The 23723-nt window shown below is 42.8% G+C and overlaps 2 protein-coding genes across 3 annotated transcripts; one reads left to right on the top strand and one right to left on the bottom strand.

The window, feature by feature from the left end:
* Positions 1 to 9568: 9568 nt before the first annotated feature.
* HSBP1L1 (heat shock factor binding protein 1 like 1) lies at positions 9569 to 12091 on the top strand. The gene is made up of 3 exons (XM_083854662.1): positions 9569 to 9952; positions 10049 to 10161; positions 10873 to 12091. Exons 1-3 carry the CDS (start codon positions 9749 to 9751, stop codon positions 11093 to 11095), a joined length of 540 nt encoding a protein of 179 aa, XP_083710788.1. The 5' UTR covers positions 9569 to 9748; the 3' UTR covers positions 11096 to 12091.
* Positions 12092 to 12122: 31 nt separating this feature from the next.
* TXNL4A (thioredoxin like 4A) lies at positions 12123 to 22347 on the bottom strand. 2 transcript variants are annotated; one of them, XM_083868390.1, is made up of 4 exons: positions 22277 to 22347; positions 21916 to 22092; positions 15042 to 15145; positions 12130 to 14341 (listed from the first exon to the last, which is right to left on the bottom strand). In XM_083868390.1, exons 2-4 carry the CDS (start codon positions 22066 to 22068, stop codon positions 14170 to 14172), a joined length of 429 nt encoding a protein of 142 aa, XP_083724516.1. In that variant the 5' UTR covers positions 22069 to 22092; positions 22277 to 22347; the 3' UTR covers positions 12130 to 14169. The 2 variants fall into 2 exon arrangements, with proteins under 2 accessions (XP_083724517.1, XP_083724516.1); XM_083868391.1 differs by lacking the exons at positions 21916 to 22092; positions 22277 to 22347 and adding an exon at positions 20515 to 20592 and having other exon boundaries at positions 12123 to 14341.
* Between the last annotated feature and the right edge of the window lie 1376 nt (positions 22348 to 23723).

Genomic DNA, 23723 nt, shown 5'->3' with positions numbered 1-23723 from the left:
CCAAGGAAGCAGCAGCTATGCTACTTGAACAAAGCTCTATTCCATTACACAGACTTGATAGTTTGATTGCTGACGTTAAAAATACATAGTGGGTGTTCTGAATTCTGATTTTTGGATGAGGATCCTGAAGTTCCTTATTTCATTGCATCTGACTCACTTAGAGAGAGTATAACAATGCAATTACGTATAAAGTGCATTATTTAAAACATTATTTAATGGCTCATATTTCATATATCACTTGCACATTATCATCAGGCAGTTATGCAAACTTCTTTACACACTTTCCTTGGAGCCCTTAGCACACTATTTTTCCTTAAGCACAATGGTCTAAACAAACCTCAAGCTGAAAATAGGAGTAGATTAGAAAGCAAATTTTTGTTCATGTAAATACAAGTATTTTGAGAAATCATGAAGAAATTATCTTTAGAAAATAGGTATTTTGAAGTAATGGTTCCCTAAGTAGAAGAAACTGCCCAAGCTGGCACCAGATCTCTAGGTTAGCTTCCAGAATTATTCCAGTGCTCTTAAGTCTATGCAATAACAAATTGTATACAATATTAAGATTCTAAATAGACAACTGCCTAAACTTAGGTTGTTCTCCTTTACTCCAAACTGTAAGGGTAAAAACTGTGAATTCAGCACATTGCTGTGTGAACACAGTTCAGTTCTGGTCACTGAAAAAAAGTCCTATTTGTTCACTAGTTAATCCATGGATGTAAGCTAAACTGACCAGTGACACCAGACACTGGGTAGGAGGAGGAATGACAGATTGGCTGAACTCCTCCAGCCGAGCAGCTGCCAGCATCAGGGAGGCACCCTTCTGGTCTCAGGATATTCTAAAAAGACAGGCTCAGTTTTTTTGGTAGTGGTACCACCCTGAGGTGCTTGCTGCCTCCAGCATAGCATCCTACCTGGCACAGGAACATCCAACCATAGCAGACCCAGCAAGACTCCAGTAGCAGAGTGTGCTGGAAGAAATTTATCTGAACCTGAGGTGATAACAGGTGATTAGAGAGAGTCTTGCAACATCAAGGAAAAGTTCTGCAACCTGCAGGCCTGAGGGCAGTCACACAAGAATGAGCCTTGTGAGGCTTCCTATCGAAGCAGATTTCTTTCTCTGGGAGATAGTAACTGAGAGGGAGCTCAGAAGGACTGCTCTCTTGGTGTAAAAGCAGAGCCTACCCTAGACACAATACTGCTTCACTGCCAGACAGCAATCCTCTGTTTCAAGTGAGGAGAAAAAGAACAGGTGCATTTATTTTTTCACACAGACTGGCAAAATTCCCCCATTCAGAAAAAAAACCCTTTACTTGCCAGAACTACATTACTCATTCAGAAAACAGAAGCAGACAAAGTCTCACACCATGTCTTTGAAAACTAAATTAATCTTTTTAGGGCATCTGCTCTAGGAGAATTGAAATTGATAATGTGAGCAGCTCTAGCCACCTAGTTATGAACTAGCTTCTAGCAGTTAACATTTTGGTGACAACATAGTCCCCAAACCTCCAAACATAACAAGAACTTTGATTTATTTTAGATTAAGAAATCTGATAAGAAATGTTCCTGTGGTTTAAGCAAGCTGAAAATGGTGGACAGACATGGGATGTTTTCAAAGGGCTTTTAATGTTGGTAGAGGCAGTAAAACTTATTATATAAGGTTTAGTTTTTGCAAATAGGTCCACTGACTTTAAAAAAGTCCCATTTCTAAAATTGGCTCCATATAGCCATATTCCTATCAGGACAGCACTGGGACCAACAGGACACAGGAATGAACCACCCAATGGACCAGTTTCATGACAAGCCTTAGCTATTTCTTTGCAGTTTTTTACAGGAAGAGGAGGAGGAGGAGAGCTGTTGATACTTCACTTGCGGTTACTGCAGTAGCAAAAATAGCAGATTGCTGCAAGTCTCCCAACCAGTCTGATCTTCTGTCAATTGATTTTGAAAGATGAGTATTAAAATTATTTTATATTCTACATTAGAGAAATGCTGTTGCACAGAAGCAAGCATATGAAGCCCCTGCAAGACCCTGCCAAAGTGCAGATAAGCTAGAAGTTACTTCTTGAACACATTGCACAATAAATATTGTCATAAGGATAAAGTGAATCCCTATGGCAGCCAAATTCCCTTTGATTATGACATTATATATCTCATTCTACAACTACAGCCTTGGGGAGATTAAAAAGAAATATTCACTGTACTGTTCATGAAACAAGTAAATGGGTCTTAAGTGTCTTGAAACTGGCAATTCCTACCATAATGTATTATCACTACATCAGCTGTCCTCTTCTCTCCATTTTTTGATTTTTTTAAAGCAACTCTGCTGCAACTGGTGGTAGAAGCTACCTCCTGGCCTCTCCTAGCACTGGTGAGCCCCTGTTTTGGCAGCTGATGGACAGAATCAAGCTAGTGTTAATAGGAGATACAGTTTTATTGCACTTCTTCAACACTCTTCCTTTCTCCTTCTACACTGGTCTTTGCAAACAGAACAGTGAATATCAGCATGAGTGGAACACCCTCTGCACTTCCAAGGAGGAGCTCTGACAAACATGCTCAGGCCTACAAACCCATCTCTGGGCAGTAGTGACATGCTTTGCACCAGGGAGCAGGAAACAGGACCGTGGAAGTTGATGATTTGACTCCTCTCTGTACTTGGACTGCTACCATCTCCACAGACAAATGGAGAAAAAGCCCTAAAGCAAACATTCCAGAGCAGGAATCAGCCTGACAGCTGTCAGAGATACATAAACCCTTCTTCAAACCATTACAGCTTTGTAAACAATGGTCAAAGTTCAGAATGAGGAAATAAATAGCAGTTCTGGTTCAACTTCTTACCTGTGTAGCTGCTTACTCAGGTAAGAAGTTGAACCAGGACTGCTTAACTCACAGCTCGCTCATCTGTCAAACAGGTCCAGCTGGCTGCAATTATTTCTTCCCCACCTGCTCTTGGGATGCCTTTGGTGTGTCCCATGGCCTCAAGGTCACCTCAGCAGTTGGCTGCAGCAGAGGAGTCCATAGGCAGCTCCCAATCCACCTGCATATCCTCACCTATGTCCAACAATGCAGCCAGAAGTTCTCACCTCAACAACCTTCAGGAGTAGAGCTGCTTCCTCTTAAGAAAATATGTAATAGAGGGAGGTCTCCACAGATGGGATCTGCACAGCATGCCATGGCAAAGTACCATGCAGGCTCCATTCCTTGAGGATCCAATGCATGGGGCTCAGCATCAGAAGGGACAGATTCCTCCTTCTATTCCATCTTACTAAAATAGATATTTTATTAAGCTGTTTTTCGTTGGACCTTTCTTGACGTGATGCAGAAAGAGCTCTGCACCATCTCCCTCTCTAATGCACTTTGCTCCTCCCTGGCAAAATGCTCAGTAATTACAGGATCAATTGTGTTCCACAAGAAGCTGCTGATACCTGAGAGTGAGCTGGGAAAGGAGAGTGGTGGGTTGATCCTAGGCAGCACTGAAGCCCCCACTGCCACTTGTTCACTTGCTTATTCCTGCAGGGTGAGACAGAGAATCACCAGGGTGAAGCCATGGGAAAAATATGTATGGGTTGACATAAAAGCCTTGTAGTGAATAAAACTAACATAAGTAAGTGATGCAAAAGCAACCACTCACCACCTCCCACTAACAGACCGGTGCCCAGCCAGTCTTGGAACAGCAGCTGCTTTGGAAGAAACTTTCTGCCCACAGCCTGGTTTTATTGCTGAGTGTCACACTGTGGGTCCAGCTTGTCCCTCTTATCACCAGGGTCAGCTGCCCTGGCTGCTTCCCCTCTCAGCCTCTTGCACACCCCCAGCCTGTTTGCTGGGGGGGAGAGCAGAGTGAGAAACAGGCGGCCTTGATGCTGTGCAACCACAGTTCAGTGAGGGCTAAAACACTGGTGTGCTGCCAGCACTGTTTTGGTCACAGCACCCACAGTACAGGCCACTGTGAAAAAGCTGACTCCATCTTAGCCAGAGCCAACACAGGACAGGGCATGAAAGGCAGTTTGGGAGATCCTCAAGCTGGCTTTATCGCTGAACAATCGCAGTGTCCAAAGTGTCAAGAGAACTATCACTAGCCTGCTTTGACTCACTTTCTCTCCGCTGTGGAGTAAATAAGAAGCAGAGAGAGAAAAAAAAAATTGCAGAGAAAGTACAGTTTCATCATGATTCAAAATACCACCAGGCAACCTGGAGTCAGTAGCATTACGGCACTCAGACTGTTTTTTCTTTCTCTGTTCTAGGACAAGGAAGGACAAAGTGCTCCTGGTGGCATATAGACACTGTAGCACACACCTGGCTTGTTTCTGTTAGATAAGCTCAACATCTTTAGCACACTTAAGAACAGAACATAACTAAATTTATGCTCTCCTTACCATGAGCAGAGTGCAGAATGGGGGAAAAAAAAAAAACCTGAAGACCAACTTTATTGCAAGAGTAATACTTGAGTAGAAGATAATTTAGATGAAATAGATACAAACACTGCAGACTGAGTTTTCTGAAACTTCAAGGAGCTGCAGTTACAGGTGCTTTTGATTAATACAGCATCTATCCCAGAGAGAAAATTAACATACTCATGGGTCCTCTGAGCCCCTCTGGCCAGCCCCAAAAGTGGGAGCAGCCTTGGGGACCCATGCCACTGCACATCTTCCCCAGTTGTGGAAGGCCAAATCTCCAGTGCTCTTCTGCTCAGCTGATGCTTCTGCTACTTAGGCTGGCAGTGTCCCTTGGCACCCTCTGGCCCCTCTATGCCCTTGTAATTTCAGATGCCTTTTGCCAGGCATGCTTGGAATATGTACCCAAATGTCTCCTGCTGGCAGACACCATGTGGAACAGTAAATGGAGCTGAGGTGGGAGGGCCTCCTACATTACCCAAGCTGCATAACTCACTACCTGTCATAACTCTTAGCACCTCCCCTCTGCCACAAATGTCTTACACAAGCAGGCAGGCCACTGCCAGTCAAGGTTTCAGTCTTAAGAGCATATTTGCAAAAGATCTTTGTTTCAGATGAGAAAGGGCAAGCTTTTTCACCCAACAAAAAAGCCAAAGAATCAGATTACCACACTCTTGGCTTTTTTTATTACTGTCATTGCTCACTGACCCATATCTTGCTGTTGGAGCATGTGTCCTACACCCAATGTTCCCCAGTGTTATTACCCATATTATCCCAAATCAACTCACATTTTATGCAACCATAGTAAGTGCTTTCCACTAATTCAAAGTGATTTTAAACTCCTGTACCAGGGAAACTTCAGTTGCCTCCTCTGGAAATAATTGTCTGAAGCTGCAGGGAAACATTAGCATGACAGAAGTTTGGTCACAGAAAACTTTACCCACAGTTCTTTACACCTTCTGGAAATGCAAAATGGTCATTTTCCAATGAACCACTCCCTCCTTTGCCCAGCTTCCAGCCTCTTCAGCACAGGCTCTCTTTATCAAATATTTTAGAAAAATACTCTTTCCATCACGCACCGCAGCACGGGCCATGTTTAGCATTTGTGCACAAAAAGCACATTCTGCTCTGGACCACGAGGTCCCTGGAAGAGAGCCACACCAGGCTGTGGGATGTGAACCTGTGAGGGCAGTTGCCTGTCCTTGTGCCGCAGGGGCTGCCCGTCCTGCCCTCATAGCAGAGCCTCGCCTGTTACACACTGTGTTTTCTTCCAGACAGCTCCGCTGTGCATGTGTGAGGAGCAAGGCCATGGGGTGTTTGGGCAGAGTCCCCAGACGCAGTGCCAGGCATGCACTGGGAACATTGCAGTGCCAGCAGGCCACCAGGCCAGAGAAGCACACCCTGCTCCCTCTCCAACAAACACCTCCAGCTCCCTCCTGCAGCCTTTCGGGAGGCAATCTGCATGGGGAATACTCCTTCACCCTCACTATGCAAAGGCAATGGAACAAGGCTGGAGCAGAAAAATGCATGAGAAGCAACATCTCTTACCAGCCACATCCAGGAAACATAGCTGGAGATTTCTGTATCACCACATAATAATTCAGTCAACAGCAGTGGGCGGGTGATTTCACAGGGCCATGAATTACACACAGCTCTTCACAGAGCCAAAGGATGCCACCACCACCCACCACACCAGCCTCCACAGTCACCTTTCTGCTGCTCCTGCATTTATCCCAGTACAATACACTTACAGGGAAAATTACACCCTGTGTTCTGTTACAGCTACTTAGCAATGCATGATGCCCACAGCACACACTGAACTTCTGATCAAGATTATCCTTAATTCTATTAGTTTTCTTTATGAAGAAACTTGGAGAAAGGGGCTGACCAAACAATTTCACAGTAAGGGGATTTGTGAGCAGCATTCCCAAAACAGAACACTTTTATTTAAGGCAGAGCACCTCCATCAGGGATCCAGTTTTCCAATGGCTGGAATTACCCTTTTCTCTTCAAAGATACAGAACCTGAAATTTGAACCATGAGCAAACACCCAGGCTTTTAATATTCACCTCAAATGACTTTGTCTTTCAAAGGAGCAGCAGCTGTCACACACCACTGACCCGAATGCCTTTTCCCCTGCCTGGGGCATTTGCATTTCGCTCACCACGTCTTTCCATGCTTTTAAATAACAACTTGTTAGTCTACTGATGTTACCATATGAAAGAAAAGTGATGCCTTCACCAGGAAGTATGCCAGAGGAGCAAGCTGTCAGTGAACTGCATTATGCTGAATCAAAAGATCAGGTAAATGTTAATGTTTGCTACAAGAACCATCAGCACCATTTGGGATTACTGCACATTAAAAGCTGATGACCTAGCAAAGCCAGATGTTTTTTCTGCACATTGTGTCCCTCTGAATCACGACTGCAAAGTGACACAAGAGAAGCTACTTTCCCTAGAGAGGGAAGGACCAAGCACAGCATGACTCAAAGACCCAGCCCAACAATTTGTTAGCAAAAATACCATGATTGTGGTGCAAGCACTAACTTGTACCTAGCCCTTTTCTCTTCAGAGAAAACTTTTAGTCTTGGCCATGCCTCTGCCAGGAAGAAAAAAAAAGCAAACCCACAAAATTTGCAATGCCATTTGCATCCTGCCTTCTTAAAATGCAGCCAAATAAGCTGCCATGTTGGCCCAGGAGCACTTGCCTACTTGTCTCCCTCCAGGACTAAATTTCCTGTTTTCTTTCTAACCACACATGTAATATTCAGCTTCTCTTTGAGCTGTCCTCTCTCTGACCTCACCTCCATTTCAAAGCAACTCTGAGCCAGACATGCTTGGAGTACGTGACCAGAGGATTCTTTACCCCTAGTATAATAAATCTTATTTGTCAGCAAAGAGGAGGGAAAGAGACTCCATGTAACATCCAAATAGCATTTCTACAACAGTTCTATCTTGCCACACCACAGGCTTTTACAGCATGGCAGTGAACTTGGAGCTATGGTCTTATAAATGTTTAAACATGCTTTTATGTCCTATCCTGCTACCCTGACTTCTCCTTCCAGCAGTGGAGGGACTGGAATTTCCCTAAGAAAAAACAAGGGAAACATGCTTTGGAGACCATTTCAGCCCACACTGTGAAGAGTTCACAGCACAGGTCTGCAATACTGAAACAGGATGGAACCAGATGGCACCTCAGCCTCAAGGTGACCCTATTTTTTATTTTTACTTCATGTTCCTCATACCAAGAAGACATATTCAGACTGGAAGTGACTAAAGTCTAAGCTTTTTACTGAAAGAAAGTAGCATAGAGCATATTTTGGCATGGAAAAAGAATTTATGTTGTTGAATCATCTCTTTTGCTTCTTTCTGAAACCCCCTCAGGACCTGTTTTTGTACTCATTGCCAAAATGAACTTCTTGTCATCCTTTTAGTAAATTAAGCATTCTTATTACAGTAAATACTCTTATGAGCACTGGTGGTTTACTGGTTCTAGCCCTCTGCTTTTGAAACAAAACAAAACCAAAGGGTCTTTGCTCACCTTCCCTTAGCCCATGGGTGCATGCTCCACATGGACTGTGCTTTTAAAATGTGGCTAATCTTACATCCCCAGGTTTCACACCCTAGAAATGTATGCAACAGCTCAATTCTGGACTTCTAAGCCCTCTGAGAAGGGAGAGACTAGAGCATAGCAGAGCAAAACCAAGCATAATAGTTCTATTATAAGTAGATTCATTGTTAAGCAAAGTCTGTTTGGTCTTGCCATTTGTCTCTTCTATTCTTAGGCTTTCTGAACTTTGGAACTTTTCTATGACCACTTTTAGCTTTAAGGACACTTCCATTTTTATTTCATAAACCCAGCTGTGTATATTGGCCTAATTCAGCTCCAGATCTGAACATCAGCTGCTGAGCTCACAAAGTAAAAGAACCAGACCTTTGAAGGGGGAAATGCATGGTGAAATATTTTTCAGTCTGTTTCACACTTTTAATTGCTTGTCCTTCATTGCTATGCTAGCTGGATTTTTTTGTTGTTGTTGTTGTTTTGTTTTGACCACACTGACCTACCTCACAAAAATGAGGAGCTAATTACAGAAAGCCTTTATCAAGGCATGCTTATTTTCAGTTGAACTCTAACCTGGCCATTGCTGAAATGTGGCACTACAAAGATGTAGTGGGATTCCTGCAAATTGATTGGCTGTATAATGCTTGCTCCTCTGCATTTCCAGCTGGTTCTTTATCCTCGCAAGCTCTTAACTACAAATAGGACTCTATGGCTTTGCTCAAGATAACTCTGCACAAGCAGACAGAGCCACTTTGACTGCCCCTGGGGGAAAATACTGCTTTGTGAGAGAGAAGCTTTTGTAGCTCTCCTGGAAGCAGGGAAAACCAGGAAGACTATATCTGTTATCAGAAGTAAAAATGCAAAAACACTACAGCTCTACTACCTAGCCTTAAAGGAAAGAAGACTTATTATTAACAAGCAGGTAAGAAGCACCAATTATTCCTTGTGCAACAGAACAAACAGGCTGTATGGTTGAAGCTAGTGGCTACATACAAAAGCAAACCCTATCTACATGCATAATATTGTTCAAATTGTTTTATCTAGAAGCTTTCTCGAGCAGAAACATTGTTAGAACACTCAAGCTTTGCAAATGGTGTTTGATTTTTCTTTCTCCAACGAAGGCAACCTACAAAAGGAGGAAGATCAGGCTCTACAGAGAAGCCACAATTATGGGGAGCAGGTAGCAATGCAGAGGTTGGTTCTGATGCCAGAATTTCACCTCAGAGATCAACACACCCTCTCAAATGAGGTGGGGAAGATCAAGAAGGAATTACGTTTATTAAGAAAGATTCTAAGTGGTAGGCTGACAGCAACTGAAGTCATTCCTAATTCAGAAATTTCTTGTGGATGAAGACACATATCTGGCATATGTAATTACTCAAAGTAATTGACTAAGGTAATTTATTGTCCAACAGTGATCTGCTCCTAACCATACAGATGCAATAAACTGAAAACCTCTTCATTTACATCAGGCAACAGTCCCAGCACCTAAAAGCAAGACACCTGTATAACAGCTGCACCAGGAGCTGTTTAGGCTGTGCAGCCCCAAGGCCGGGGCTGACCTGGATTCTGGCGCTGCAGGAGGCACCGTGCGACTCTTGCTGACGCCTTTGGTGATGTTCTCGCTGGACACCGCAGTGCAAGGAACTTCAACCACCGCGCTATTTTTATCACTCCATCTCACAAAACTAGCTACGCGGGGGAAAAATGAAGCAAACCAAAAAAAAAAAAAAAAAAAAAAAAAGTAAGACCTCTTAAGATCAAAACTCGGCATCCTTATTTCGTTTTTGCGGCGCGGAATGACGATTTCCTTGGCAGATGAAGGATTGGCGGCCAAGGATGCTCCGCTCCCTGCGGAGCGCCGCGGGCGGGGCCGAGCGCTCACTGCCCGCCCCGCGGAGCCGGAGGGAGCGCCGGGACCGGCACTGGGGACGGACCCGGGGACGGAACCGGGCCCGATGGCGGCCGCCGCCCCGCCGGGAGGCGCGGAGCTGCCGCAGCTGGTGAGCGGGGCCGGGCGGGGGTCCCGGTGCGGGGCTCCGGTACTGCCGGGCCCTTCTGCATCCCCCGTGTTTATTCCCTCCTCCCTCCCCTCGCAGGCGGAGAACCTGCTCTGCCGGCTGCAGGAGAACTTTCAGGCGCTGACGGAAAAGTTAACGCTGAGAAATATCCTCTTTGGAACTGGTTTGGGATGCCGTGGCTGGGCTCCCCTGTGCGGGCGGGGTCTTTGCTGCTGACAGCGGGATGGGCTTCTGCCTTAGACAGCAAATTCGTGTATAATGAGTGACGTGGAGAAACACCTGTGACGGGAGGGCACCTGACTTCCCCCCAGCCTGTTTATAGATCCCTTTTCCTAAGAAGGAAATCCCAAAAAAATGTTTCACTACAAGTAGCAAGGTAGTGTCTGTGCAGCAATTCTGGATTTCAAGTAGAATAGGCATCCAATTATGTGTAAAGATTCTGTAGGTGCATTTAAAAAAGCATCAGTCTCCAAAAATGCAACTCCAATGAGCCACAGTTTAAAAGCAGCTGTCGGCCTGAGCATGACAAGGTGAGCCCTTAAAAGCAGAAAATTAGACCTGAAGGGGCTCTGAGCTTTCTTATTACATGTACTTGCAGAAACTATCTCTGCTTTCTGAAGCATTTGTTTATTTATTTCCAGAAACTTGGCCTTTTAGGAAGCTGCTGCTTCCTGAATAATGTTTGAGTAGCACTCATATTCTGCTTGTGTAGGTTAACTGTTTGGTATCGCCTAAAATAGTTCCTCAGAAAGAAAACAATCTCTTACACAGTTCACTCATGAATATTTGCAAAGGCTTTTGATACTAAGAATTTGAATGCTTATCTGTTGTAAAAGAACGTGGGATTGTGTTCTAACAATACCACCTTGTGCATGCTTCATCTTGCATTAAACATGAACAAGTAAAACGCTGACACATCTGGAAGAAAGCTGTTGCTTCTTCTTACAGAAGAAAAAAATCTGTAAAAATTGTATAACTCCTATTTATAAATATGTTATCTTTAACTTTTTACTGGAAGAAATGGGTGAGCGCATCAATGACCTCGAGAAGCGTGTTGCTGACCTGATGACAGAGGCTGGGGTAGAAAACAGCAATGAAGAGTTGGGAGTAAAGACATTTACTTAAGTTTTTCTGTGTTTTATACATTTCCACTTAGTTTGGGGTGATGGGCAAGTAATGGTGTTCACATATTTAGTAAACCTGCATTTTCTTGGATTTGAAAGTGTACTTTTTAAAAACATATTTAATATACCTTGGAATTATTTTTTGCCAAGAGGCAAAGAATGCAACCCCTTTTACAAAAGAAAAACTGCATCCTGCTGCCTCTGTTCCAGCTGAGTGCCATGAACAAGGGGGTAGAGCTCACTCACCCCAAGGGTGTGAGCTGAGGCTGACCATTCATAGTGAGATGTGTGTGGTTTGAAGTGCTCCTGCCCACCATTCATGTCCCTCAGGTATGCTAACCTGGCTGAGGATTCTCACTGGCATAAATTTATGAACCTGTGCTTTTAAACCTGCAACTTCCCAGTGTGGCTTGGAGCAAACCTCTCACATCCACTCACCCCAAACACAGCAGTAAATTACAGTCAATCACTTTATAATATAAAATCATGCTACACTTCAGGATTGTGTTCTGGATTTTATACCCATCTGTTGCAAATGCCAGCCGACTCCCTGATGGATGCCTGACTGTGTTCTAAGTATTTATAAGGCAGTGCTGCTTCTGTGTTCTGTGGATACAAGTGTTGTCTTCCTGTTGTTGCACACTTTCCTGATTCAAACTGAGATACATCAATTATTCTTGTCATTGGAGCTTCTTACCCAGTGAAAGACAGGAATGTCTTTAAATATTCTGAAGAAATTTAGGTATATATTCATTCTGATGCCTTTTGCACAAGGTATGCAATAATTTTCAGAAATCCAGAAAGACAACCCACAAAGATGTATTTCAGTGTACAGAGATCTTCCTATCTCCACGCTGAATCACATTCATGAATAAATCACTAACCTAGTTATTCCCTGTATCTTTGCAGCACTGAAATGAGGATGTTTTCAAGAAAGATTAAAGGCAGAATAGCATTGCACTGACTCTTGAGATTTTACAGTCAAGTGTCACACTGACAAAAATGTTAAGGGAAAACAAATGTGTTTGCATCATGTCATAAGAGAACCGTGGAAAAAAAGGTTACACTATTGCCCCAGGAAAAACATAGAAAGCTGGGTTTGTTCATCTAAGTGGGGCACTGTATTTCCTGAAGCTGAAAAAGAACTTAGTTTCAGAGAAGGCAAAGCCACTATTCTGGATAGAAAATGACATCCTATATAGTGAACTTACCCAATCACAAATGTTTTCACTGTATGAAAATGTATTTATTTTACTATTAAAATAATAAGATTTGTTGCCTTTTTAGCTTGTATGTTCTTAGAATAAACCATTCTGTACTAAAAAAAAATGGCAGTATTTGTAGGCTACAACTACACAGTTGCTGCTCTCTGCACGAGCCCACCCAAAGCTGTGCACACCAGTGCAGGTAACATCACCCAGGTATTTATTTTGTGACAATTTCAGTTCTTTAACGTTAGCTGTTTTGATGAAAACAGTTTATTTAAAGACCTGGAAATAGATTAGGAATTCTAGTTTCCAAGCATGTCTAGAAGAAGAAATTGGTAGTCAAAAAACAGGACATCTGCACTGACTTTAAGGTGGTTGTATACCATAACCTTGGTACTCTTTGTAGGGAAGATTTAGTTTGAAATATAATGGGAATGTTTTATTATAAATGCAGAAACTGAAGCATTGCCAGGTTAACAGAATACCTCAGCTAATGAGGGAGAAATGCTTCTATGACAGCCTTCATTAATATCAAGAAATCATTCCAATTAATCCTTTAATCAGTGTAGACTTGCATGTACTGTCAGAGTGGGAGGAGAGGTTGGTATGCTGGAGGATAGGCTGGAGGAATGGGCCAACAGGACCTTGATGAAGTTCAAAGTGCCAAGTTGGGCAGGTGTGAGGGGCTGGCAGGCACTGCTTTGCAGGAAAGGGGTCTGGTGGAAAGGCTGAGTGAGCACGGTGCCCAGGCTACAGCAAATCACTGGTCAGTGTTAACACAGTTAGGGCCAGCAAGTCATTCCCCCTGCCTGGGAGACCACATCCACAATGCTCTGTCAGTCTAGGGGCTCCCCAGTTCAAGAGATGCAGTGGTGTGAGGGAGGTAAAGCAGGGCCACCAAGATATAGTGGAGTACAGCAGATCCAAGGTTTGAGAGAAATCTGTTAGTGCAGCCTTAAGAAATGAGCGTGGCTTCTTGCTGCAAACCACTACCCCATGGCAGAGCACAGGGAACAGAGACTGCTGAAGGTGTTGTACAACAGGGTTACTCAACACAAGCTGAAACAGAGAATTCCAGCCAGATGCAAGGAACACCTTTTTCAACTATGAAGGTGCACAAATAGCAGAACAGGCCTTCCAGAAAGGCTGAGGAATCTCCATCTTTAGAGAACATGGAATCATCAAGGTTGGAAGACACCTTGAAGATCACCTAGTCCAACCAAGACACTCAACACTGGATGCAATCCTGGGCAACCCGACCATGTGGAACCTACTATGACTGGGAGGCTGATGGTCCCTTCCACCATAAATGATTCCAAAATCAATAACCACTCCAAACCAGATCAACTTTAACAGAAATTGAGACCCTTTTCATTTACTTCCTTAACACTTTCTAAATCCTCTGAAACACACTTGGTAGTAAAAGTAAATTCCTTGTCTTGTAACTGAAAAAGTTAAGGTGAATAAGTGGAACTCACTTTATTCTTTAAAAAAACTACAGTATCGTTTTCCCAGATATTTGTGTAATAAAAGCAAACAAAACCAGTTGAAATGTTTTTTCTGCAAATAGGCTTTTTGTGTACAAAAATATGTAATACCAAAAGGACAACAAAGGAGAAAGTCTTTAAAAAAGAAACCCCCCCCAAATTCAGGTACAATATTACTGCAGTCAAGACAGTTCCAGGCTTTGAGTCTTCTACTTCTCAAACAGAATTCAAATCTCTTTTAAATAATTCAAATTATGCTCAAAATTCAAGGACTTGTAGGTTTGTTTTTTTTTTCTTTTAATATACATATATGTACACACATACACAGAAATAAATTTAAGTGGACATAGGATTATGAAAAAAGGCAGCCCAAAGAAACATCAATATCTGTATTTAGTGGAATAATCTTTCGGTGATACCACCAAACCTCGACCTTTGCGGGCTCCTCTATAAACAGTTTCTATAATGTCAATCATCTCCTGCTTATCTTCCATTGCCCAGTTGATCTTGTTGTTATTACCTGTACCTAAATCAATCATGATGTGTTTGTTCCTTTAAAGAGGAAGAACAAAAAACCAAGTTAATATGGTATTATAATTCAGAAAGAATTCTTACACCCTCCCCAAATGCTTTGTAGGATCAAAGGAAGCCCTTATAAACATCAACAGGCTTGCAAAACAAGCATTAAAGGAACAATATCCACTCCTCTCACTCAAACTGACAGTTCACTGCCAATTTTTAAAGCAAGAATAAGGACTCCAAACATACCCCCAAAATGGCTACTCAGTGCAATTATCCTTCAGCACATTTCTTATTGTCTGTATTTCATTCCCACTACTGTCAATCTCCACAGAGACTTCCATGCTTGTCAGTGGAACATTTTATCTCATCAATGTAGAAACCTTACCTCCAAAAAAACCTTACTACTTTTGATTTATCTTGAAAGCAAGTTTGGCAAGGTTGACTGCTGTATTAGTACAACACTCTCTACAGGAAGTTTGAGATTTAAAACTAAGAACAATGGATAATAAACCCAGTTTTCACTATCAGTAATTTGCACTCTATTATCAAACACTGTTACCAGGCTAACTGGCAAACAAGCCATTTTCCTATGTAATCAGTTCACTCCTCAGTAGAGCAATGAAAAACACAGGCATCAGTGTGCTGCCCTGCATTTGGAAATGATCTGCTGAGACACTGTATTTGACAAACAGAAAGTTTAAATGAGTTCCATTCCAAAACCCTCACATACCTGAAGAAAAACATGACGGTACACGGATCATACAGCTCATACATCTTGTTGAAGTCTGGTACTTCAGTGATGTCCACAAGATAAATAACAGCAAAGTTTTTAACCTAAACAGAAGAAAACAAGAAATACAAAAGCTGTATATTACCAATTAAAAGACCTAAACTTTCATTATTGTAACATTTATTTTCCAAATTATTAAGTCATAAAATCAGAATAAACAGCCTTGCTTTTATTGTTAATCACAACAACCAATTAACATGGAAAATATTTTTCAATATAGCCAAGAAGCTCATTTCACATCCAGCATCAACTGGAAAGATACTGTGCCAAATCAACATCCAGAGAAACAAATGCCCTTTATATAGAACTGAGAACTCTCAGTGACATGCACAGCTCTAAACAAGCAGAATAACTGCTTTGTGCAAGCCAAGCTGACACATTCTGCCTCTGTCATCAGCTGCTTATGGACTTCAGAAAATTAATGATCTACAATGCCCTGGTGCCTGCCTCCAAGCATTTTCCCCCCTCTATAACATCCAATTTGTCTAACAAGACTCATTAAATGAAAAAGAAACTTATAATTTAATTTAAAAACTGGTCGCTTTTTTTGAGAGGTGCAAAGCCAAAACTTAAAAGTGTAATTGCTAAAATGTAAGACCTTGATGAGAAGCTATTGACTGGAAAATTCTGGTAAAACTGTCTTTGATCTTGCAGAGTTACTCAGTTAGATGCAAAAGAATCCCTCCCCTCTAGTGTCACCCTTGATGCCTTCACTCCTTCAAGAAAACCATGTCATGTTTTTGTTTCCTAGATGTAGCATACTTGTCATGGAGTGGAATTAGGGGAAGTTTTGGGTTCTAAACTTAGCTCATAAGTGCACAGTACAAATTAACACACTCACACAGATTACATTCTATGTCAGAAGTCACCCAAATTGCACAAACATTTAACTGTAAGGCATATTATCAAATGCTCATGCACTACACCAGGAGTGCACAATTGTGCCTCCCCACCCTCAGTTACTGCTCACACAATTTTGGTCCCTCCCATTTGACTGCCCAGAATTACCAGCCTGAGGTGGTCTAAAATCTGTGACAAACTCACTGTTCATGACAGTACTTCCCACTTGTTAATTTTGCTATCAAAGGTCTGGAAATGTTATGATTAGTATAGTATCTGCCTGATGGATCAATATTTTATTTTAGTTCACAGATCAGGATTAGTTTGTATGAGAAAAATATGATCTATTGTGTAGCCTGTATGCAGACATCCTAGCAGGCACTTTACTAAAACTATGGAAATATTTACAAAAAAACCCAAAAAAAACTCAGAAGCACAGAGTAAATACATTTTTATGGACTTCTGCTTCAAGACAGTTTCAAAATTATAAAAAAATAACCACACTTCAAGAATATAAGTAAGTATTACTAGCAAAGCAAGTAAAATCTCTTCTAGAGCGAAACAGCATTTTTACTGTGCTTTTATGGAGCCAGTTATAGTCCTAGATTCAGTCAATATTCTAAAGAAAACATCCCATTTAAACCATGTTCTAATTCAGGCAAGAGGTAAAGCCTTGTAAACTAAAATAGTCATAATATCAAAGCCTCTGAAGGGATCCTTCACACCCATTTCAATTTTACATTAAAGACTTCTAAGAACCTTACTGGGATGTTCAGAGTCAACACAATTTAGCCACAAAGTGACTGAAGCTACTCCCTGGTGAGCCCTGGCAAGCAAAAGACAGTTCTGGAGCTTTTGGTCCTTTTTTTAGAAAACAAAACACCTGAGGAGCCATTTTCATTTTATCCTATCATTACTTCTTCCACCCTGCTGGCATTTTTAGCATCAGCAGCACACCTTCACCATGTGGGGAAATTTCTACAACACATTCAGCAATTTTGATGGAGCACACCATCTTTGAACAATTACTTAATTAGGAGCTTGGAAAATTATTTTAAGATAAACCTAGCATTAATAAAACATTCTTAGGATTTGTTTTGTTTGCTGAAAGATTAGGAGATTTACATGTTGCACCATAACACCACTCCAAAAGCACCTAAGATAAAATTCTACTTCCAAGAACTCTGTACTCCAGAGAGTACTGGAACCAAAAAAACCCTTTTAAAGTTAGTTTAACATTATATACATTTAATTTAGTTGAGCTGTTGCAGAACCAGAAATGCTTGTGACTAGCAGTGATCATCAGCAGCCTAGGATTTCATACAAGAGAAACAGACTATACAAGTCTTAATTTGTTATATAAATCTTACTAAGAAGGACTGGATCACCTTTGCACAGCACATGTGCAAGTCATCACCAGAATCCAAGCATCCAAGACATTAATTAAATCTTCCTTCTCTCTGACCAGCTTTTATAGAAGTGAAACTGATGACAGTTACCTGCCAAAAAGCTCGTATTAAGTCTAAAGCAGACCTTAAAGCTGGACTCAAATTTGAATTCAAAACTTTAAAAGGGCTCTGTTCTTTACCTCTCGCTTTTCTAATTTTAAATTTGGCAAGATTACCACTCCAAAACAAGTTAGCTTGCGAGCACATTGAATGAGGGTATGTTTTGTTGAGTTTGGACAATGGCTGCCAAGGATAGCAGCAGGAGATTGGGATTCAGGCCTAAGGAGGGACTAAACACATGGAGAGGGTGATGCAGAAGAACTGCAGTGGCCTATTTAATCTTTAGGGGCTGAGCAATTCCATGTGCCAGGCTGGGTAAGCTTGTCACCAAGAGGCATTTTATTTCAACAGGAGACAAGCCTTGCAGAGACTCAAATGTGTCTTTTTGCACAATATTGACCAGTTTTAGAGCCTAAAGAAGCAGTTCCTGTCTCAGACACGACATTGGGGCCAAGACAGCAGCAGTACAGAACAGATTCTGAGCTGGCATCACACACAGCCAGCTCTAATTCACAAAGCTTTAGCTCAGGCTTTGATTTAGGCAAATACAATGGAAGCATTTATGGATTCAGACTGCTGTGGATCTGCATGGTTTGTGGAGACAAACCAAAGGATGACCTCTCCCTGTTGGGACATGAATTCATTGCTCAGACAGAGCTGCCAGTTGAAAACCTACATTCCTGTACAAAAACAGCTTTGCTACCCTGTCTAGGCAGTGGTTGCTAACAAGTTTTCTTTCTGACTTGTGGGTTGTAACTGAGGATAGAGTATGGATGCCTCAGAACAAAAATAAAATACAACTCTAAACAACCAAGCCCCCCTAAATACAAGCAGTTGCAGTAGCTACAAGGGAAACTACACTGAGTTTGTAAATATAAACTAAAATTTTATTGTAGAGACAGTATAAAAAAACCCTGTAGTATTTTAGAAGCTGAACACATAGTAACACAAGTTTATTCTGAAAGTGCTTAACCTCATAACATACACTAAATACAGTAAATTTGTTGCAGTAAGTCAACTTAACTGCTTTCTGAAGAAAAACAAAATCAAAACTAGTGAGAGACCTCCTTCTGGGCAGCACCTAAAGTTGTTGTTGGGCAACAACTGAAGACAAAAGCATTTTCAGAGACAGATATTAACTATTTCTGACACTCCCCTTATCTGTGTTTCAATCCAAAACTCTCTCTGCCTTGGCTATTGGAGCTGCTGTTCATGGGACAGAGTGGAGTACGAAACCCAAGTCAAACAGCAGCACGGATTCAAAATTTTATTACTTGCTTTCACATGTTGGGCTTCAATTTTGCTGGTTGTTTTCCCCCTTCTCCCCAGTGATGGTAGCTTCATAAATCAGTCTAGCCAATCTACATCGCTGAACACACACAGAGAAAACCCAGAAGTACATTATTGCCTGGCCACAGTTAAAGGCTGCTCTAATACTTCACAGAACTGTATCTGCCTGAGGACTGCTATGAAATCTTTAAACTGAATGGCTCAAGACTGTAAAGCAGAGGAATCTATAGGACTTTTAACATCAGATAAAGATTCTGTACCCTGTCTTCATAAAGATCACACACCTTGCTGGTAAACTAGAAACACAGATGTAGGAAAAATCATATGCCATGAGACTCATTTGTCCTCTGAAGTTCTCCTCCCTTTCTTCATTAACAACATGCTTCTAAAAAATAAATTTATTAATTCCTACAACATGAGATTGACACAGAAATATGATTAATGACTAGGATAAATGACAAAAATTGTGAAGTTTCTTGAAATTTCTGTCAGAGGTAAATATTACTTTTTTGCTAAATAATACTTTTTTCTCAGTTTTTAAGATTTCAGCTGCCTTTGAAAAGCAACCTTACAGCCCAAATACCTAAGGAAATCTGAAACAAGATCCAAGATTCCATCTTCTCATCTTCCTAACCAGTTTTTAGACCATGTTCTTTTCTGTTTAGAACAGAACACTTCTTTCTGGACAAGAAACTCCTAAGTAAAGAAATACTGGAACTGAGACTAGCTTTAGCAACCAATGACTGGAATTGAAGGTGGCTAGAAGACTTGCATTACTGAACTGAACAAAGCAAGTAGAAACCTGAAAGTCTGTACCGGCAATATTTATTTGAATTTTTTTCTTGCTAATTATGCTGTAAATTTAGGTGATAAATTTCTAGGGGGACAGAGAAAGACATTGTACTGCCAAGAGCAGCACTTACAGCTAATAATTTTGAAAACTACAGACATCAGTAAATAGATTAACTTTGCTCAGCTTTTAATTACAAACACCTAAAATACCAGTAGGCGCTTTTTTTATATAGCTACCTCTTTCCCTGCCCCACCTTCTTTTCCTCTCTCACCTTTCAAGTAACCTTAGCAGAAATGCAGAGGCACAACTATTGTTTGAGGAAAAGCCACAGCTATTCACATTCCTGATTATGGTTAAATAAATACACAACATGTGAAAAATTCTCCCTAAATGCACAGTGATCCAATACAACAAGGTGTATTAATTTAGCAAACCAATCCCTGTATTTCAGGGGAATAGGTTTTTATAATTATGAGTTTCCTTTAAAGAAAAGAAAAAAGTGTATTTTTGGAAAAGGTCTTTAAGATGAAATTTGTGAAACTCAATTCTTGTTTCAATCAATAGTTGATTGATACCCTGATAAAGAAAAGAAAAACTAGTATATTAAAATTATAATTTGTTCTGACATTCAGTGAAATGCTTCTTTTTCATGTAACACTAGGGAAAAAAAAAAACCCAGTCAAGTGCAAGTGGAATGTATTTCAGTGAAAATAATCTACTTTGTACTTTCGTATAGCATTCTAGTTTCTTTTTCCACAAAACAATTCAAACCGAAAAAAAAAAAAACTGTTCTCCTATCATAAAGTACAGATAAATATTACTGCTACCCCAAAACATGCTGCAGTCTAAAATAATATGGCACCAGGGTAACAAATGTAAAATACAGCCACATTGTCTTCAAATGTAGCCTGCAATTATAGCATGTTAACATTCTGTATTATTCTCTAGAATAAACACCTGTACAATTGGAACTTTTACTCACTCTTTAAAACAGCAGAGATCCAAACATGGCTTGTAAGCAAGAGGATGAGGTAGGATCTCCCCCTTTAATTTGCCATTTCTGCAGAGGGAGATTTTTAAATAAGAAGTTACTTTGTTCCTTCTTCCCCCAGTCACCCCTAGCTGCCAGCAGGTCTGCCAAATTGCCAAGCATCCTGCCACAGGTCCACACTAACAGTATCTGAGCATAACACTCCCACCAGGCTGAACACAAAACAACTGAATTAAAAAATCACAACTCTTTACTGCATTCTAATATGTCTTAACACTTGGCTGTGGGTTTAGATCTTTCATTGTGGGGATTTTCAAGACACAAGTTAATTTATTAAAAAAGAACTTTAGAAGACAAAGAAGTACACCACAAAAACGACTCCATGTCAAGCTATTTAGCATGCACAGAATTTTGTATGAAGGCAGAGAAGTTTGTGGATGCCCCATTCCTGGCAGTGTTCAAGGCCAGGTTGGATGGGGCCCTGAGCAACCTGGTCTAGTGTAAAACACAGAAGGAGAGTTGGAATGAGATGATCTTTAAGGTCCTTTCCAACCCAAACCATTCTATGATTTCTATGATAGCTGGCACCTTTTCCTACCCAAGTTACCATTTCCGATTTGGGTATTTTTGCTTCTTTCTTCATGTGGTTCAAAGAGCTGTCAATATTCTACGCCTATCCCTATGCAAAACCTTTAGCAAATGTATGAGAAGGTAAATTACAGCTGATTGTGTGTTCTAACAGTCTAATTTTTCCTATCCACGTATCTTTCTTTAGCAAGTGACCAGCTGTTGGTAATCATTCAGTTTCCATCTGAAAACAGCTGTGGAGTTTGGCTCTTAAAATTTAATTCAGTCCATGCAACTCTGTGGAATGCTATTAATCTCCACAGATAATACCACTGCCATTAATATCACTGATAGAATAATCAGAATTATATAAATGACAGATTAATTAACACCATCCTGCACATTTTAGCGCCTCGCCATTTTTAAGAGCCAAAATGAATGTAACTTTTCGAGTTATTCAGATGAAAATCTGCAGGTAGCACACACTTCCTTTGCAAAGTGAGAGTGCTGTGTTGCCTGGAGCAGCATCAGCCCTACCACCGAGCCCTGTTTCTGCCTGAATGTCGATGCTCATTCAATGACAGGTTATTAACAGGCAGCAACCTGGATTTCCAAACATGTGTGATGCTCTTTTCACCCCCCAGAGCACTGCAGACATCAGGGCAGTCTTTAGGAGACACTGGTGAGAGTGAAAACACACGGCTTTCCCTCTGCCTCCCAAAGCTGGGACACTGAGCAGAGCCCCAGCTATTCATAACCTGCCCCAGGCTCCAGGCAAGCCACGGGGAACGCCAGGCTCAGAAGGGGCAGGAAGCTCCTGTTTACCTTCTCGGCGATGCTGTACAGCACCTCATCCATCTTCATGCAGGTGGGGTCCCAGTCGTGCCCGAAGCGGATGACCACCACGCGGTCCTCCTCCGACAGGATGGCCTGGTCCACCTGCCACCCATTGTGCAAGTGCGGCAGCATGTACGACATCCTGGCGGCGGCCGGCTGGCGAGCCTGCGGGACGAGAGGGGTGCCCTGGAGCTGACAGCCTGCCCGGCCCGGCCTGGCCTGCCCTCCCCCGGCCTGCCCGGCCTGCCCTCCCTCCCCCGGCCTGCCCTGCCCGGGCCCTCCCGGGGCTCCGGCGGCACCGATCCCCATCGCAGCCCGCCTGCCCCGCCGCGGCCCGTCCCCAGCGCACCCCGCGGGCTCCTTCCCTTCCCGGAGACACGGAGCGGCGCGGGCGGGAAGCGGAACGGGCGGGAAGCGGAACGGGCGGGCGCGGGGCCGCTTCCGGCGGGGCGCGGGGCGGGGCGCCCCGGTTCCCCTCGGGAGGAGAGCCCGCCCGGAAAAGGCCGGTGCGGCACAGCGGGAAGGGAGCCCGCCCTTCCCAGGGCCAGGGACAGCCGCGTCCCCCGCGCAGGTGGGAGGTGGAGCCGTGCCCCGGGGATGGGGGATGCCGCCGGCACGGGCGGGGGAAAACAGGAGTGCTCAGAGCCCGGGTCTCCGCTGAGACCACTCCGGTGTTAGTGCCTTCCCCGGACCTCCAGGGGACTTGATCAATAGCTGTGGATGCCCCATTCCTGGAGGAGTTCAAGGCCAGGTTGGATGGGGCTCTGAGCAACCCGCTGCAGTGAAGGTGTCCCTGCCCGTGGCGGAGGGGCCGGGCCTGGGTGACCCAGCCCAGCCATTCTGTGATCCTGTGCTGTTGCTGTCTCCCGGTTGTGGAAGGGTTTTTTAGTGTATTCACCCACAGCAGTGACAATCCTCACGCCCCAGTCCAGCCCCAGGCCCGCCCAGCGGATCCATGAGCTCTCCCAGCGGATCCATGAGCTCTCCCATGGCCCTGCCCATCCCAAGGCCGCTACAGGAGCGCCCCGGACAAACCTTCCAATGGAAGTGGCCAGCAGCACATTCCAGCCCTGGGGTTCAGAACCGAGCTGCCATTGGCACGGGCCATCCCAGACCAATCCGTTCCCTTAATCCCACAGCAGACACTCATTTAAAGGTCAGCTTGCAGCAGGGCAGGGAGAAAAGCAGAGTCACCACTATAAAAATTCCACACAAGCTGCAGCTTGGGCTGTGGGGGAACAATGTGTATTTGTGGCAAATAACTCTGCCCTACGATTGCTGAGCTCTCCAGAAACTATCCAAGGCCTCGTTTTGCTTTGTCGCCTGTTCAGGACATGCGGGAGAAGGAGCAGGAATGGGAGGGTGGGTGATTTATTAAAGAACTATGGATATTGATCTAATACCAATATCCAACTATGACGGACAAAGACTCTCTACAGTTTAAAGTTAGAAAGTGTATGTTTATTACGACGCTGGGCAGCGTGCAGGATCGCTCCCAAATACACACCTCAATCCACAGATGATCACAGGGGCTTTTATGTACAGGAGTATTGAATACACAAAACACAAATGCATATTCATAACTCTGATACATCCCATTCCCCGCTTCGTATGGTAATTAGCCCAAAAAGCCATTAAGATGCGTAGTTTGTTCTTTAAAATGGGTCGGTGGTCTTTTTTAGAGGGTGGGGTCCCAAAATGATGAAGATGGGTCTTCCTCCCTTGACTTTTTAACCTTTAGTGTTCGTGACAGCTAAATCCTGTTTTTTCCAGGACTGTTTGATTTATGATTGTAT

Source organism: Zosterops lateralis (assembly GCF_965231275.1).
Source record: "Zosterops lateralis genome assembly, chromosome: 1".
Lineage (NCBI taxonomy): Eukaryota > Metazoa > Chordata > Aves > Passeriformes > Zosteropidae > Zosterops > Zosterops lateralis.
This window is presented reverse-complemented; position numbering and strand designations above follow the sequence as displayed.